General features: G+C 33.9%; 1 protein-coding gene across 4 annotated transcripts in view; it reads right to left on the reverse strand.

Annotated features, from left to right (window-relative positions):
• Positions 1-18,899, reverse strand: part of PCDH9 (protocadherin 9) — a 1,054,702-nt gene that overhangs the window by 360,338 nt on the left and 675,465 nt on the right. For 3 of the 4 annotated variants that reach the window (XM_020992434.2, XM_020992430.2, XM_020992427.2), the window contains one exon: positions 10,861-11,062. In XM_020992434.2, the coding sequence (XP_020848093.1) occupies positions 10,861-11,062 (202 nt within the window). The remainder of the gene's footprint in view (positions 1-10,860; positions 11,063-18,899) is intronic. The other variant, XM_020992433.2, reaches the window with a different exon arrangement.

An 18,899-nucleotide genomic window follows, 5' to 3' on the forward strand; every position in this document is an offset into this window, starting at 1 on the left:
ATCTCTTTGGGATATAGCCCTAGAAGTGCTATTGCTGGTCAAAGGTATGCACATTTTTATAGCCCTTTGGCATAGTTCCAAATTGTTCTCCAAAATGGTTGGATCATTTCACAACTCCACCAACAATGTATTAGTGTTCCAATTTTCCCACATCTCTCCAACATTTATCATTTTCCTGTTTTGTCATGTTGGCCAATCTGATAGGTGTGATGTGGTACCTCAGAGTTGTTTTGATTTGCATTTCTCTAATCAATAATGATTTAGAGCATTTTTTCATATGACTATAGATGGCTTTAATTTCTTCATCTGAGAACTGTGTGTTCATATCCTTTGACCATTTATCAATTGGGGAATGGCTTGTGTTCTTATAAATTTGTCTTAATTCTCTATATATTTTAGAAATGAGGCCTTTATCAGAGAGACTGGTTGTAAAAATTCTTTCCCAATTTTCTACCTTCCTTCTAATCTTAGTTGCATTGGCTTTGTTTGTGCAAAAACTTTTCAATTTAATGTAATCAAAATTATCCATTTTGCTTTTCATAATGTTCTCTATCTCCTGTTTGGTCATGAATTCTTCTGTTCTCCATAGATCTGATAGGTAAACTATTCCTTGTTCTCCCAGTTTACTTATGGTATCAGCCTTTATATCTAAGTCATGAACCCATTTTGACTTTATTTTGGTATATGGTGTGAGATTTGGGTCTATGCCTAGTTTCTGCCATACTCTTTTCCAGTTTTCCCAGCAGTTTTTTTCAAAGAGTGGGTTCTTATCCCAGAAGCTGGGGTCTTTGGGTTTATCAAATAATAGATTACTATAGTCATTGACTACTGTGTCTTGCATATTTAACCTATTCCACTGATTCACCTCCCTATTTCTTAGCCAGTACCAGGCAGTTTTGATGATGCTTTTAAATTTCCAAAAATATTATGTTACTCTCTCCCAGTTCTCCTTCCATCTTTCAGAGTATGTTGATGTAATGGTCATGTTTTATCTTCTTCAAGATCTGAAAGCAAACAACTAGCCACCCTGATACTCGTGAATAATAGTAACAGCAATAATAATATGGCAGTTATTCAAGTAAAATATAAACCTATAATAACAATGCTGTTCATTTATCTTTGAGAATATAAAACTGAATAATACATGGATTATATTCTCAAAAAGTTTACAATCTAGTAACTGAGATATTAGAGGGACATAAATTTAGGGAGTTTGTACAAATAAGTAAAGGATTCTAAAATGAACAAGTTCAATTCAATTTTTTTCAACAAACATTTATTTGCTCCCTACTACATGAAAGGCACAATGTTGTTCTTTCCTTTCTCTTAATTAATGGTCCATGTGGATTTGAGGGAGTGGAGGAAAGGACTCCTCAATGCAGATTTTGGTCTATAACAAAACCCGTTACAGTACTTTTGCTAAAGCAATGAAATAAAATTACTTAAGAAAAATCTATCCATTATTTATTTTTACTTGTCAATTTTCGGATTTTTTTTTTTTTTAGTTTTCAGAATCTCCAACAACTATAGGATTGGATGTATTTGTTGCTGCCTTCCACAGACAATTCCCTAGATAGCTACAGATTCGGTAATCTAAGCTCTACTATGATATGATCACCCAAGAGGGTCCAGGATGATCCCAGGGGGAGAATGAACACAACAGGTACCAATATGAAACCTCTTGACAATCTCCTCTGAATGTACATAATTAGAGAAACTACTGTTTCTTACTGTGTAAGAAAAACTATTTATTGCAATACTGTGCAAACAATAGTTTAACTCCTTAAGCATGTGTAGTAATTATTTTTTTCCCTATAAGTTAGAACTGATGAAACAGCTCAAGGGTATGAAGGTAGGAGTACAGGTGAGTCTCTAAATTAATCTTGCACTTGTCTGATGTTTGTAGAGTTTTTAATGTACTTATTTTTCCCTTGTGTCCACAGGATTGCCTCTCTTTCCACCTCCAAAGAGGAACAACTGTTAGCTAGAAAGAACTTCTTTTTTTAAATTCCTTTATCACTTCAATTTTCTTGAGCTGGCTATTTAATAATGGCAGGATTTTTTTCCCGTCAATACAACTTTTCATTTAACATGTAAGTCTAGCTCACAAATCTCTCTCATGAATTAGGACCAATGAAGGGACTAATATTTTAAAATTGTACCAATGATGGTTTTTTTGTTTATTTTTTGCTTGTTTGTTTGTTTTTTGGTGAGGGCAATTGGTGTTAAGTGACTTGCCCAGGGTCACACAGCTAGTGAGTATTATGTGTCTGAGGCTGGATTTGAACCCATGTCCTCCTGATTCCAGGGTTGGTGCTCTATCCACTGTGCCACCTAGCTGCCCCCAGTGATGTTTTTACAAGATGTTAATTAGCTTAGTCCATTCAGCTCATACTTTTAACATCAAATAATTCAATTTTTTTTCTTTATCTTCTTTTTCTTTACCTTCAATACCCAAATCCAACACAGCCAGTTATATAATGGCCACAATTTTGTTGAGAATACAATTATTAACAATATCAGTAATAATTAGTATGCTAATAGAGAAATATTAACTAGCATAAAATGTTTCCTGTATATAGAAATGATCATAAAACCTATCCATTCAATAATCATCTTTAATTAATGAACATTTATTGGATGTCTATTATATTTGAGATACTATAATATTTTCTGAGGATGCAAAGAAAAAGAAAGTATGTCCCTTATTCTCAGGGAGCTTACAATCAAATAGCATAACATAGACATGAATTTCCATAATATAAATTTGAACATGATAAGTACATGGAAGAAGCTAAGCAAAAGATCTAGAAAGGGCAAAAGGAGGGGTTCATCATTCTGGATAGGGAGATTCGGAAAAATTCTGGATCTTGAAGAATAAGTATTTCAAAAGGCAGAGTGGGGGAAATGAGAGAGGGAGAGAGTTCACCTGAGGTGTGGAGGATAGTGTGAGGAAAGGTAGGGATATCAGAAGCACAATTTGAATTTAAGTGATCAAGAGTGAGAAACCATCAAATTCAGCTAAATAAGGAGAATATGCATGTCAAGAATGATTATGTGAGCCAATCCAACAAGTGTTTCTTAAATGCTAGTCAAGTGTAAGTCTCTGTGCTAGGCACAGGGAATACAAAAAGTAGAAAAGAACTCCTGCCCTCAAGGAGTTTACATTCTCTGTATCAAGCCCAAGTGTCTCTCTGAATGCCAGTTCCATAGGACCTACTTGCTTTGGACATTTCTAACCAGATTTCCCAATGGTATCTCTAGCTCAACATGTCCAAAAATGGAACTCTTTAGCTTTCTCCCAAAACCTACTTCAGGTCCTAACTTCTTTATTCACATTTAGGTCACCTTCATCATTCCAATCACTCAGGTTTAAAACCTCAGAGTCATCCTCATCCATCCTTACTCCTCATATCACTCAATCAATTACAAAGGTTTATCAAGCTTGCCATTACACTATTACTCCTATCGGGGGGGGGAATATATATATATATAATATATATATATATATATATATATATATAATAATGTATATGTATATATATATGTATATGTGTATATATGTATGTGTAGATAGATAGATAGATAGATAGATAGATAGATAGATAGATAGATAGATAGACAGAGGGTACAGAGAGAGTTGGGATGATATCTAAAAACATAAAATTAAGGGATGAGAGAGGATTATACTAGGAGAATAAGAAAGGGAGAGGTAGAATGGGTAAATTATCTCACATAAAAGGGACAAGAAAAAATTTTTACAGTGGAGGGGAAGTGGAGGAAGGTGAGGGGGAATGAGTGAATCTTATTGTCATCAAATATGACTTAAGGAGGAAATAACATACACATTCAATTGGATATGGAAATCTATCATACCCTTCAGGAAAACAGGGGGGAATGGGATAAGAGAGGGGAGGGGATAACAGAAGGAAGGGCAGATTGGGGGGAGGGGGTAATCAGAAGCAAATACTTTTGAGGAGGGACAGGGTCAAAGGAGAGAATACAATAAATAGGGGGTGGGATAGGATGAAAGGAAATACAGTTAGTTTTTTACAACATTACTATTTTGGAAATGTTTTGCATGACTATACATGTATGACCTGTATCAAGTTGTTTGCCTTCTCAATGACGGTGGGTGGAAAGGGAGGAAAGGAGAGAATTTAGAACCCAAAGTTTTAAAAACAAATGATAAAAACTGTTTTTACATGCAACTGGGAAATATGATGTATAGGCAATAGGGTATAGAAATCTATCCTAACCTATAGAAAAATAGAAGGGGAGAGGATAAAGGGGATGATAGAAGGAAAGGCAGATCAAGGGAAGGGGTATTCATAATGTATTCCACCTTGGGATGGGGGAAGGGGAGAGATGGGGAGAAAATTTGAAACTCAACACCTTGTGTAAGTGAATGTTGAAAACTAAAAATAAATTAACTAAGAAAAACAATATCATTCCTATCTTTCCCCATTTCTATATTCACCCAGCTACCCCCCAATTATAGTTTCTTTCACCTTGGTCTACTGTAACAATCTTCTATTTGGTTCACCTTCATCACATAACTTTCCCTACAATCTAGTCTTCAAAATAGCTAAAGTGATTTTCCTAAAGTACAGGTCTAATTATTTTACTCTTCTCTATAAACTTCAGGGGTTCCCTATACTTCCATACTCAAAAACAAATTCCCCTCTTTTATATATAAGGACCTTTATACGCTGGCTTCAATTTACCTTTCCAGACTTACTATCCATTACTACTTCTTCCCAAATTCTTTTCTCTAAACCAGCTTTTTTTGTTTGTTCCTCACATATATCATCCCTCACATATCTGCGCTTTTGTACACTCTCCAATATGCCCAAAATATACTTCCTCCTCACCTCTGCCTCTCAGAATCTATAGCTTCCTTCATATCTCTGCCCAAATGCCACCTACTACATGAAGCCTTTCTTGATTACCAAATTTAAGCAGTAAGAGAAAGAAAAGGACCTGGCAATAGTGTCATGGGATGAAAACCTGGAGAGTAGAAAAGGAGCTACAAAAACTCACCGAAGAAAATAATTTCCTAAAAATTAGAAATCAGGACAGTAGGAGCTAATAACTCCATGAGACATCAAGAAGCAGTAAAACAAAGTAAAAAGAATTTTAAAAATTAAAAAGAAAATTTGAAATACCTCATCAGGAAAAAATGACCTGAGAAACAGACAAAGGAGAGAAAATTTAAAAATTATTGTACTACCTAAAACTCATGATCAAAAAAAAGGGGGCCTAGATATCATGTTTCAAGAAATTATTAAGGAAAACTGCCCTATAGACATTGAAAGAATTCATCAATCACCTCCCGAAAGAGACTCCAAAATTTATATCCCCAGGTATTCTACAGTCAAATTCCAGAGTTCCCAGATCAAAGAGGAAATAGTGCAATCAGCCAGAAAGAAACAATTCAAATTTCATGGAACTATAGTCAGGATAATACAAGATTTAGCCACTTCTACCTTAAAGGAACAGAGGGCTTACAATGATATTCTGGAAGGTGGAGCTAGGATTACAAACAAGAATAATCTATCCAGGAAAACTGAGCATAATCCTTCAGAAGGGAATGGATAATTAATGAAATAAAAGACTTTATAGCACTCCTGATGAAAACACGAGGGCTGAATATAAAATTTGGCATTCAAACATAAAACTCAAGAAAAGCACAAAAAGGTAAGCACTAAAGAGTAATGATATGGGATTCAATAAAGTTAACTGTTTATACTCCTGAAAGGGAAGGTGATACATGTAACTCTAAGGAATTAGCAGTCATGAACTCAAAACAAAGCAAAAGCAAAAAGAGACCTAATTAAAAAAGATAATCAGGAAAACTACATTTTGCTGAAAAGTACCTAAAGTACTAAAAAGTACATTGTCTACTATAGACAATGAAGGACTATCCAAATTTTTACAGCAAGTTTCTCTAATAAAGTACTTATTTCTCAAATATATAGAGAACTTTTCTGAAAAAGAAATCAAAGCTATCTATAGTCATATAAAAATACTCTAAATCACTATTGATTAGAGAAATGCAAATTAAAATAACTCTGAGGTACCACCTCACACCTATCAGAAATGACAAATGCTAAAGGAGAAAATAGGTACGCTAATGCAGTGTTGGTATAGTTGTGAATTGGTCCAATCATTCTAAAGAATGATTCAGAACTTTGCCCAAGGGCTATAAAGCTGTGCATGCCCTTTGACCCAGTAATACCACTACTAGATCTGTACCTAAGGGATATACGTGTGTGTATGTGTATGCATATATATGTGTATATATATATATATATATATATATATATATATATATATATATATATACACATATATATGTATATATCTACACATACTACACACACACATACACACACACATATATGTATGGAGAGAGAGAGAGAGAGAGAGAGAGAGAGAGAGAGAGAGAGAGAGAGAGAGAGAGAGAAGGGGGGCCCCCTATATTTATAATAGCTCTTTTTGTGGTGGCAAAAAATTAGAAATTAAGGGGTTGCTCATCAATTGGGAAATGGCTGAACAAGTTGTGGCATGTGATTATGATGAATTACTATTCATCATAGAAGAAATAAGAAGGGAGGTAGTTTTAGAAAAAACATGGCAAGATCTATATGAACTAATACAAAGTGAAGTGAGAAGAATCAGGAGATCATTGTGCACAATAACAGTAATATTATGATAATGATCAATTGTGAGAGACTTGGCTATTCTGATCAATAAATGATCCAAGACAATTCCATAGAACTCATGATGAAAAAAAAGCTATCCACCTCCAAAAAGAGAAAGGAACTCTAAGTACAAATTGAAGTGCAATTTTCTCATTTTCCTTTATTTTTATTGTTTTTTTTAATATGGCTAAAATGGAAATATATTTTGCATGATTTCCACATGTATAATTGATAACACATTGCTTGACTTCTCAGTGGGTGGAGAATGGGTAGATGGGAGGGGGAGAATTTGGAACTCAAAATTAAAAAAAGAAAAGAATATTAAAAAGAAAAAATCATTTTTGTAAAGTAAAATAATAGTTAACTGGGGGCACTGGAAGAAAGGATGGAAAGGAGGAAGGATGGGAGGAAGGAAGTAAGGAAGAGGAAAGAAAGGTTCTATTAAGCATCTTCTATGTGCCAAGTACTGTGTTAAACATTTGATCCTCATAAAAACAGTGGAAGGTGGATGTTATTATTATCCCCATTTAACAGTTGAGGAAACCTTCCCTCAGGTCCTTTCTCCTATCCTTTCTACTGAGAATCTTGCTTCTTATTTCACTGAAAAAAATGAGATAGTTCACTAAGAGTTCCCCCACATACCCACCTCCTCATCTCCCATCCCTCACATGCTACTAGTATCTCTTCCTTCATTCCTGTCTGATGTGAAGTGGCCCTTCTTCTTGTCAAGGCAAACCCCTACCTATGGACAAATAATTCTAATCTATTACCTATCATCATTACTTTTTAATTTATCTTCTATTCCTCTCTGTCTACTGGCCACCTCCCTATTGCCTACAAGTAAGCCTATGTCTCCATCTATTCCCATTTGATCTTTCCAACCCACTAGATAATTGCATATCTAGCCTCCTTTTGTGGTTAAATTCCTTGAGAAGGACATCTAAAATCAGTTATTTCATTTCCTTTCTTCATCTTCTCTTCTTAACTCTTCAAACTGCTTCCAAACTCATCATTCAACTGAAAATGTTCTTTCCAAAGTTGCTAATAATCTCTTAATTAATTACAAATCTAATTTTTCTTGTCTAAATTTCTAATTTTCTCAATCCTTATTCCTCTTTACCTCTCTGCAGCTTTTGACCCTGTTGACTGATCACTCTATTCTCCTTTATATTCTCTTCTCTGTTTCTGATACTGATCTGTTGAGTTCTTCACTATCTCCTTTTCTTCTCATTCTCCCTTTCTGGATCTTCCTCTAGGTCATACCCATTAATCATAGGTGTCCCTCAAGGCTCTATCCTAGGTTGTCTCCTCTTTTCTCACTCTTCTAGTTTGCTCAATTATCTCATCAGCTACCCCAGATTCAATCATCAATTCTATGTAGATGATTCTCAGATCTACTTCTCAAGCTTTAATCTCTTTCCTAATTTCCAGATTTTATCTTCAATTATCTACTAGACATCTCAAACTGGAAGTCCCATGAGCACCTTAAGTTCAATATATTTGACTTGGAACTTGTTTTTTCCCCAAAATCTACCACTCTTCATAATAACTGTGGATGGCACCACCATCTTTCAGTCACCCAAAACTTACAACCTATGCATTATCCTTGACTTCTCACTCTATCAACCCCCAAATCCAGCGTGTTGAAAAGTCATTTTGATTTTAGCTTTGTAATACCTCTCCTACAAATGTTCTCCATTCTGATATAGTCACCATTATGGTATAGACTATTATCATCTTACATTTGAACTAATGCAATAGCATACTGATTGATCTCCTTGCCTAAAGTCTCTCTCTCACTTCAGTACATTCTTTATTCAGCTTTCTAAATGATATTAAAGCACAGATCTGCCCATGTCACTCTTCTATTAAATAGACTCCAGTGTCTCCCTATCACCTCCAAGACCAAATATAAAATAATACGGCATGCAAAGCCCTTCATAATCTTTCTCCTTCCTTGAAAATCTTTTTACATTGCACTCACCACCACATATATATATATGTGTATATATATATATATATACATATATATATACATATATATATGTATATATATACATATATATATATATATATATGTATATATATATGTATATATATATATATATATATATACATATATATATATATACATTCTGTGATCCAGTGACACTGGCCTGATCATAGTTCCTAGCACAAGACACTACATCTCTCAACTCTTGGCCTATCATTGTCACCCATCATGCCCAGAATTCTCTGTCCTCATTTCTATATTCTGAGATCCTTGATTTCTTTCAAGTCTCACCTAACATCCTACCTTTCACAAGACATTTCTCCTGATCCCCTTTAATCATACTTTCTTCCCTCTGTTTATCATCAATTCATACAATAAATATTGTGTTGGCAGACAGTTGTTTTCATTTTGTATGTCCCATTGAACTGTGAACTCCTGGAAAGCAGGGACTGTCTTTTATGTTTCCTTGTAACCTCAGTGCTTAGCACAGTGAGCGGCACATAGTAAACACTTAATAGATGCTTGTTAACTTGACTAGTAATTGTGTAGGAATTCTCAAAGACTAAACAGTCTAAGACAAAAAGTAGAAAAGACTTCTGTATACCCCTAGTTAAAGTAAAAGAGTCCAACTATCATCTTGATTCAATTACTGTTATTTAAGTGTAAATGACCCTAATACTTAAAGATAACATCTTACAGAATGTTCCTTTATTTCATAAAAGCAAATTTAATGGATGTAATACTTCTATTTTTAGGTATATTTTCCCAATAACTAACAAATAAATAAAGCTGTGTTAGCTTTTTAAATTATCTAGAAGAGAAAAAAAATGAATTTACATGATTATATATATACAATTATAATATATATATGTTATTCAATCTCCTACGATAATTCACATAGGAAATTAGTATTTATACCCTATTAACCATTGTTATAACTTGTATATATCATAGATTTCCCAAGAATTTAGACTTTAATGTTTTCAAAGGCACATATTCTTATTATTCTATAAAACAAATTCATCAATAATCTTTGATCTTTGAGAAACCCAAATTCAAGTTCTATTTGTCTACAAAAGCCATTTAACAATATGTTCTTTCTTGATAGACTGAACAGCCAAATTCTTCTATTCTTTTGGGTAGCAGAAAAATGAATCTTAACTCTTAAAAAGCCTTTGGCATATTAAAGGAATGTATGGTATAATTTTACCAATGCATTTTTCGTCACTGAAATCCTTTCTTAATTAGTTCAGGTGATTTATAAAATAGATGACTGACTGGCCATTGATGGCTAAAGAAATGTAGCTATCTTCATTCTTATAAGTAATATAACCTAAAAAGCACCACTGATTTCTGACTGCATATTTGCCATTTCCAATATTATTAATTAACACAATAACTGCTCTCACAGTCATGTGTTCTTGAAAGTTCCTGATGACATACACTATACTTTGATAGTACCAATCTTGAATTTTTTGAGAATTCTGGCTGTAAGGGGAATCATAACATGCAAAACTTTGGGTTCAAGATCTATGATTGCCCTAATGGAATTATGGGCATTATACTTTCAGAGGAAGGAGATATTACTGTAAAGGCTGTAAAGTATTGATACCTATATTTTTATTTGTATCTATATCTTTTTATCTCTCTCTCTCTCTCTCACACACACACACACACACACACACATACATGGAACGAGACAGTTAAGGCAACAAATAAATCAAATAATGACATAGTAGGCATGGAAAGCAAAAATATTTAGCTCTCTATCCATCTGTATAGATGACTATTTGAACTTAAAGTCTCCATTGAAGAGTAAAGTAGTTGGTCTTGACTCCTATTAGACAAGCAAAGAGGATCATGTTACCTATGTACCTACTATGAATATGCTACAGGAAAAAAAAACTTAATATTTATCCATTTTTTTCCTTAATTATTCTCTACCAACAACATATACATTTCAAGAAGACCTTCAGATTTCATCAGTCAACAATGATATCTAAAATTCCAGACTAACTAGACTTAGTATGCTTCAAAACACACATTAGTATTAAGATAGACTAGTCACTCTTAGGTTCTATAGTTTTAATCATTCAGCACTCACTACTGGGAGAAAACAATAGGAAGATGCCATAATTAACTTTTTAAAGGCTAACTCACCAGAATTGGGGTCAGAATTTCCATCAGCTTCAGTCCTCTTGTCCGGTGAGGCCTGGTCGTAGAATTCGTCCTGTGGCTGAACCAGAGGAAGAGGGTGTGAGATCAGGGTTCCACTACCCACAGGCTCATGGTCTCCTAGACCACTGTCACTGCAGCTTTCTTGAGAACCATCAGGGAGGTGAAACGTAACACGGCGCTGAGACTACAAAGAAGAGCACAGGACATACTGATTAATGCTCTTCTTAGTTCAATAACATTGCACATATTTGGTTGTCTTTCTGAAATAGGTTTAATTGCATCCTAAGGTTTTCAAAATCTTGTTTTTGGTTTTGAAATTGGAACAAACCATAAACATCTCCTTTGCAACAGAACTTAGGAACATTTTTTTTTACATGTTAACTTTAAAAAAATAAAATTTTAACTCTGTTGTTACACATTATATAAGCAAGGTACCAGAAAAAAAATTACCAATTAACTCTATTTTAGGGTCATGAAATATTACTTAAAAACTTTGTAAAATGTGATAAGAAAAGAAAAGAAACAATCCAGAATGGCTACAATGATGGCAAGGTAATATTGAGGATCACGTTTCATTAAAAAGAAATAGGAAAATGCATTCCACAGGACTGATGGTTTTTTATATCAATTTTAATTTTCCTGGATCAATAATAACATAATGTGACTGCATTACACTTCTAAGATAGTCATTATGATGTGGACATTTCTAACACTAAAACTTAATGATAGACAATGGACTGTGTACATATTCTATACAATTATCAGTCATTTTATAAAACAATGCATTGTATTTATTCTTAAATTAACTGAAATAGGTTTTATTCATTGTAGCAGTATAGCCAGAAACAACAGGAAGAAGTTGGTTAAAGCCCAGCAATTGACATAATGGATGGTTGGCCCTGTGTTACTTCTCCATGCTCTAAGCAATTTTTTAATTCTTTAAGATAAAGAGAAAATGACCACTTGCTTTGGTAGATGGACTTCCTTAACCCTGCAGTTCCTGAGGTACAGTCCCTGTCTCTATCACAAAAATAATTAAAATATTTTATTGCTAGTAATTCATTGTTTAATCACCATACTAGTAGTACTTACTGGCCAAACATATTGCTGAAATATTAATCTTATAGCCATACTGAAAGTATTTAAGCCTTTTAAATTTATACCATGGTGCCACTGCCAGATGGGATCACATAAGCAGTCAACTTTGGGTACAGTCTTTAGGGAAATATATATATATATATATATAAAATTCTCACTCTACATAACACTCAAATGGGCTTTTCATGTGGCTACCTTTTTGACAGAAATATTAACAGTTGTCCCTATCTTCAAAAAAAAAATAGAAAATAGTTCTAATTATAGTTCATGTTCTTATTCTTAATTTTCTCTGAAGGCATATTATTGATTTTTTTGGTTTTGTTTTTACTTTTCAAAGAAAAATAACATAGTTACAGCCAAGATTCTGAGGTCACAAATGCTTAAATTCCATGATTCTTTTTTTTTCCCTAAATTTGAAATAGGATGCAGTCTTTCTCGTGGGTCAGTGGTTCAAATTCAGCTCAAAGTAGTAATGGCTGAAAGCTGGTACCATTTGATTACTGTTCAGTGACCTATGTGAAATGAGGTAATAGTTTCAGTTCATTTCCTAATGAACTGCTGTCCACAACACATAAATTACAATCATAAAATGGCATTAATTGGAAACTGTTCTTACCAATTTATATATGGAAATGAAATTCATTCTTCCATGGAATTTTCATTCAGGTTAAAATTGTGAAAGTAGAGTTGGAAAATCGATTTTGTCAGGAACTTTATTTGGACAAAAAAGTATCTGCCTCTCTGAGTCCTCATAATCTAGTGCTCAAAATTAATTTATAAAAAATGTCTTTCTAAGGAACTGTACCCAGGAGTACAGATCTAGTGTTTGGAATAGTACTAGTTTAAATATTCTAGACAATAGCACTGGAGAAGTCTTTTCTTTTCTTTTCTTTTCTTTTTGTTTAAACTTGGGTCAGCAGGAAGACAAGATAAGCAAGGAGTTTACAACCAAGCTTCAGTAAAGGGTAAATGCCATGGACATAAACAATATTAGGAAAAATAACTTGTATGGACCAAGAAAGACATTATGAATTCAGCTTTATTGTCAATAAGTACGCTTTCTCCTAGGAATGGTGCAAAGTTTAATCTTGATCCTTATTTTAATTGATGCATAATTTTAACTGATATTTCCATTATCTCAGGATACTATATTTTGCTTTCCAAAAATGTACCAGGAATGATAAGAGTCCAGGTCCTATCAGGGAGTAAGTTACTTCCCAAGTGTCAAATTGTCATGTTCTAAGTTGACCCTTCAGTACATCCCCTGCTATAATTCAGCTTTGTAAGTAAGAACTGAAAACTACCATTTTCTCCTAATCACAACACAGAGAGTAAAACAAAATCAGTAATTTCTCCTATTCTATCTTCAATCATTATTGATCTCAGAAGAGATATCTTTAAGGAGGCATTAACTCTTTCTAGGTTTCAAGAGGTTGATTCTATATCTAGCACTTTAAATTCATAGTTTATAAGGTAGTAGATATTTTCAAAATTCACTAGTCATATATCAAAGTGACAATGAGTTTGATATGTCTAAACAGGTACCACCACTTTGAGTAATAATTTAAATGTTATCATTTACTATCTCCTATACTAGTTTCTTTGGTCCTGATCTAATTTCTTACAGATTTCAATTTGTCTGCTTATTCTCCTATATGACCGAGTTTATGAAATACTAAAAATACTTTATATGCACCCTCTGACAGAGTTTAATTTCCCAGAATATAGTCAAAGAATAAAGTGCCTTACTTTGAGATCATTCAACATATAGAAACAAAATCTGTGTGTCTTGTATTTTAGGGGTAGAGAAAACTATATTAAATGACATAAAACATTTTCAAATGCATTTCATTATGATGCATCTCATAGAGCTGCCTAGGAGTTTTTGCACAATTTATAAGCAAGGGTAAGAAGAAATACAGAGTAAGAAATAGAACCAAGGCTGTTTTTAAATATTAGATATATTACACTGATAAAGTATATCAGTATATGGTTTGCTTTTTAACATTTTATAAATGGACTTTAACACTAGCACGGCTGCGTCTTAATTGACAGTATTGTGCATCAGCCATCATCCTTAGTGATGGACATTAAATTTCACTCTGTAGTCTTGGATTATTGACTAGTCAGAAAGTTCTGACTATATCACCTTTATTTTACAACATTCTGTTCTTCAAGGTGCTAGATAATATGAAAGAAGAACTAGGAGAGAAAAACATATAAGCAGTCTAATTCACATTTTTTCAGAGAATGTCATATCTTCCTCCAGGGCATAATTTTGTCATTTACTTGGGGAAAGAAGAAGGGAGATGGATCAGCAGTGGTCACCAACCAATTGGTTTAGGATAAAAAGAGGTGATCTGTAGAGGAATTCTTGTAGAGAATGTCACACTTTTTAATCTATGCCCTAAGGGAACGAATTGAGGTGGACGATTAAGGCCAACAAAAAATAAATCAAGAAAGGAAAAAGAAGAGTGGGAAAAAGTAATGTTATATAACACTCTGGTAACGCAGAAGGAAATTTCCTCGAACTAATTACTATATTTTTAAAGATAAATTATATTTCTTTGCCCAATACCTAGCACAGTCCCTGACACACAGCTGGTGGTTAATAAATGTTTGTTGATTGATCAGCATTACTGGTACAATTTAAACATTAAGAAGTATATAATATTTCAGAAAGCAAGAAATGATAACCAATACTTTATGCTATAATTATTATAATAGCAGTTAATATAGGCAGGGTAATATCAGAAACATTAAAGCAGATTAAATAGAAGACAAGATTAAATTGAAATTGAAAAGTCACAGAAAGGTTTGGAACAGGATTTAGGAAGTAGAGACTTAACAAGCTCTCCTTGAGGTGTGGGGACCAGAATGAACCAGCTTCTAAGAAATTTTCACCTTGATATTCATATATTAGTCTTTTGGGTAAGTCAACATTTGGACAATTTAATGGAATGTTACTTTCTGTCCTCCAAATTCTTTCTATGGAATAATAAAAAAGGCAAATAAAGAAAGACCTTCCTGTTTCATAGTAGGTATCCAATAGAAGCTAAATTTAACTGAAGTGACCTCTGCATTCTATATGTATATGTAGAACAATATATTATTATTAATTATATATGTATATATGTGTGTATATATACATGCATGTATGTATGTATGTATCTATGTATGTATGCATGGATATATTGAAGGACTGCCCCAAAAGGAAACTGGATATCTTGCAATCAGGCTACTTGTAATGCTTGTCCTTTTTTAGGTGAGGGAGGAGGGAACGCCATTGACCTACTGGCATCGGAAATTCTGCCTTATTGCCTGGTCCCATGAAAATATGCCCAGACTGTTTTATGGAAGTGGTCCAACCCTGCCTGACTGAATTAGGATGCTGAAAACTATTATGAGCATCCTCCAGGTTTTCCAAAGCCCAGGCAGTTATTTTTTTTTGTGCTTGTTTTCATAAATCTGCTTCTTCTCCATTCCTTTTTCCCTATGGGAAAAACAACAACAACAACAACAACAACAACAACATAGGTTCTGACTTTAAAAAAAGAGGCTTAAAAGAACCTATTTGTCTGACCTGTCAACATATGGAGCTCTAGGTGAATGGATACCCTACACACACACACACACACACACACACACACACACACACACACACACACACACACGGCTTAAAAAAACTATTTCTGATGCCAGTGGCCACTAAAAACAATTTTTTAAAAGGTGACATCTTCATGTGAATTTTGAAACCTCTATTGTATATGCCAAGGAAGCTGTTTGCCAAGGAGCACAGATTGACAGCCAGTCATCAGCCCTACATATGGCCATACTTTTCTGATTTCTCACATTGAACACTACCATATTAACAGTTTTACTCATTGCTATTATTATATGATTGTGTAATATTAAATGTATATATTAAACATTATATATATTGAAATACATAGCAAATGAATGTTTTCATATATTCATTAATACTACATTAAACCAAATATTCTAATACATTTTTTTTATTTGAAAAGAAAAAAATAATTTTGATTAATAGGAAATGCATGGAAATACAATTGAATCTAATCACATTATAAATGTTTCCATGCTCAAGTTGGCGGTCAACTAATGATAAAAATGTATTTCTTCATATTTTGGATTCAAAAAGAAAAAAAACAACAATACAACTAAAGCTAGGAAATAATTTCCAAACTTGTGGTTCAGCAAATTACTAACTTTAGGGGGGGGGGAATCATTATGACCCACAGAGAATATGTAACAGTTATATAAGATAAAATAGTATTGATGTTTCTTACTGATAGGTAACTGATAATGCATGAAAATAGAACTCTTCAAAAGCAATCATTCGGTTATTATTAGCCTAGGCATTAGCAATTCTTATGGTGAAACGGTTTCTGATGATATTATCCATAATTCACAGAAGCCCAGAAACTACAGGGCAGTTAGAGATCATTTCCTCCATCCACTCATTTTATACATAAGGAAACTGATTTACTGAAGATCACAAGTCAGGGAAGAGCAAGGGAGGTATAGTAGGACAGTGGAAAAAATAGTTGCTTTGGCATAACAGAACCTGGGTTCAAAGTTCGATGCTGATGTGTACTACCTGTGTGAGCTTAATCAAGTCACTTAACCTTTCTGGGCCTCAATGTCCTCAGCTGTAAAACGAGAGGTTTGAATTAGATGACCTCATTCACCTTTATGGTCGCTAGAATCCAGGCCTCCTATTCTAGTAAGTAAAACAACTGCATGTTTCCAAATGTATTATTTTTTCCCAGAAATTCTCCACTGCTTTTCCAGAAGATTTGGGCCTATATCTTTGCTCTCATATAATAGCTTCCAATCCTACAAGCTAAACAAGGTTAAGCAAGGTCAGTACTTGAGTAGGAGACTAGTCTAACAACAGCCACTACTGGTGGGTTTTAAAAGAAGTTACATTCTAGCTGAGTTCATAGGGGGAAAATTGCCCAATCTTCACGTGGAATTTGGCATGTACTACTTATTCCACAGGCTATAAAATTACAGAGACTAGAGTGTAAAAGGGATAAATAAAATGGAGTCAGGTTACTTGGGTTTTTAGCCTGGCTCCAACATTTACTGGATGTGAGACCATAAGTAATTGAATTTACTTGTTTTAATCCTCAAATGCCTTGTCTTTAAAAGGAGGATAATACTGTAATAATTGCACTACCAAACTCCCAAGTTTGTTGTTAGCACCATACTTTGTAAACCTTAAAAAGGTGGGAGGGAAATGGGAGAAGGGAATAGTATTTATTTGGTGCCTACTATAAGCTAGTCACTGTGCTAAGTACTTTATTATTATTATCTCATTTTAACCTCACAATAATCTTGAGAGGTAGGTGTTATTATTATCCCCATTTTACAGTTGAGGAATCTAAGGCAAAGAATGGTTAAATTACTTTCCCTGGTTCACATAGCTAGTAAGGGTATGAGGCTGGATTTGAACTCAGGTCTTTCTGACTCAAGGCCAAGCACTATCAACTGTACCACTTAGATGCCAAAAACAACTATATACATATAGATTATTCTAATTCTTATTTTATTCTTGGCTTAAATGTAGTATAACCCTTAAGAAAATCTGCGAGGGTAAATTTGTAAACATTTCCTCATGTGTAAAATGTGACTACTTCATTCAACACATACTTATTTAGGGGAATATAGAATTTAGATAAACTCAAGGTCTAGATTTAAAAGAAAGTATTTTGTGTAATTCTTCATTTTATAGCCACAGACAATAAGTGATTTACTCATGAACATACAGGTGGCATCAGAGCAGGAATCGAATCTACATTCATTCCATAGTTGGTTCTCTTCTCAGATGTCATTATCTCCATTTCCCCCTCACCCTCCGCCACTATGCTACTTTTGCTGCTCTCAAAGATTTAATATTTTATTAAGAAGACAAGACACAAGCACGAATTACTAAAATGTACAATAAAAAAGTTAAAAGTAATATATAAAAGTAATATAAACTTATTACTGACCAGGAAAAATCATGGAAAAATGTGTCATTTCAGTTTAACTTGAAAGGATAGGCAGAAATTCAATATATTTGATAAAGAGGAAAAAAAGGAAAACAAGTAGAGAAAGGAACTGCAGACATATTGATTAATGTAAATAAAGGCAAAGAAGAAGGTGGGTACTCAAGAAACATTGGTTCAAACAGTTTGGCTGAAGCATAGAGTGAATGAATAGGATATGAGATAGGGCTGAAAGTGGAAGCTGGTATCTGATCATATAGTAGCCTTTAATGCCAGGGGGAAATTTTTAAAATTTTATTCATTAGGATTTTTGAGTAAGGCAGATATAGAAGAGGTTGCTCTGGCAGTTGTATGATGATGAATTGGAGAAGGAAAGGAGTGAATGAGGAAAAAAAATAGACTAGTGTGATGGTTAAGATGGTTAGAAATTAGGCATTTTGGTTATGGCTATGGAAATGGAAAGAAGTGCAAGCGATGTTGGATACATGTTGCCCAAGTCAGTGGAATGCCATTTCTTTCCAATGCCATCTATCCTCAAAATTAATCTCTTTCTGTTGATAGCAACCCATCTGTCTAGTCACCTAAGTAGGCAATCATAGTGTTATGCCCAGATCTATTATCTTCTTCACCCTCATTTCCAATCAGATACAAAAATATGCAAATCCTAATTTCATTATATTTCCTATATCCATTCCCTTCTATCTTCTCATATAACCCCTACCCCATTTCAGGCCCTCATTACCTCTCATCTAGAGTACTGAAATATCATCTTAATTGTCATCTCTGCCTCCTGTCTCTTCCATCTCCAATTCATCTTTCACACCAATTACCAAACTTTTATTTCTAAAGCACATAAATGACCATATCATCTCCCTAAGCATAAATCTTCAATGGCTCTCTACTGCC

Source organism: Phascolarctos cinereus, unplaced genomic scaffold, assembly GCF_003287225.1.
Source record: "Phascolarctos cinereus isolate Bilbo 61053 unplaced genomic scaffold, phaCin_HiC Scaffold_7;HRSCAF=346, whole genome shotgun sequence".
In the NCBI taxonomy this organism is placed as follows: domain Eukaryota; kingdom Metazoa; phylum Chordata; class Mammalia; order Diprotodontia; family Phascolarctidae; genus Phascolarctos; species Phascolarctos cinereus.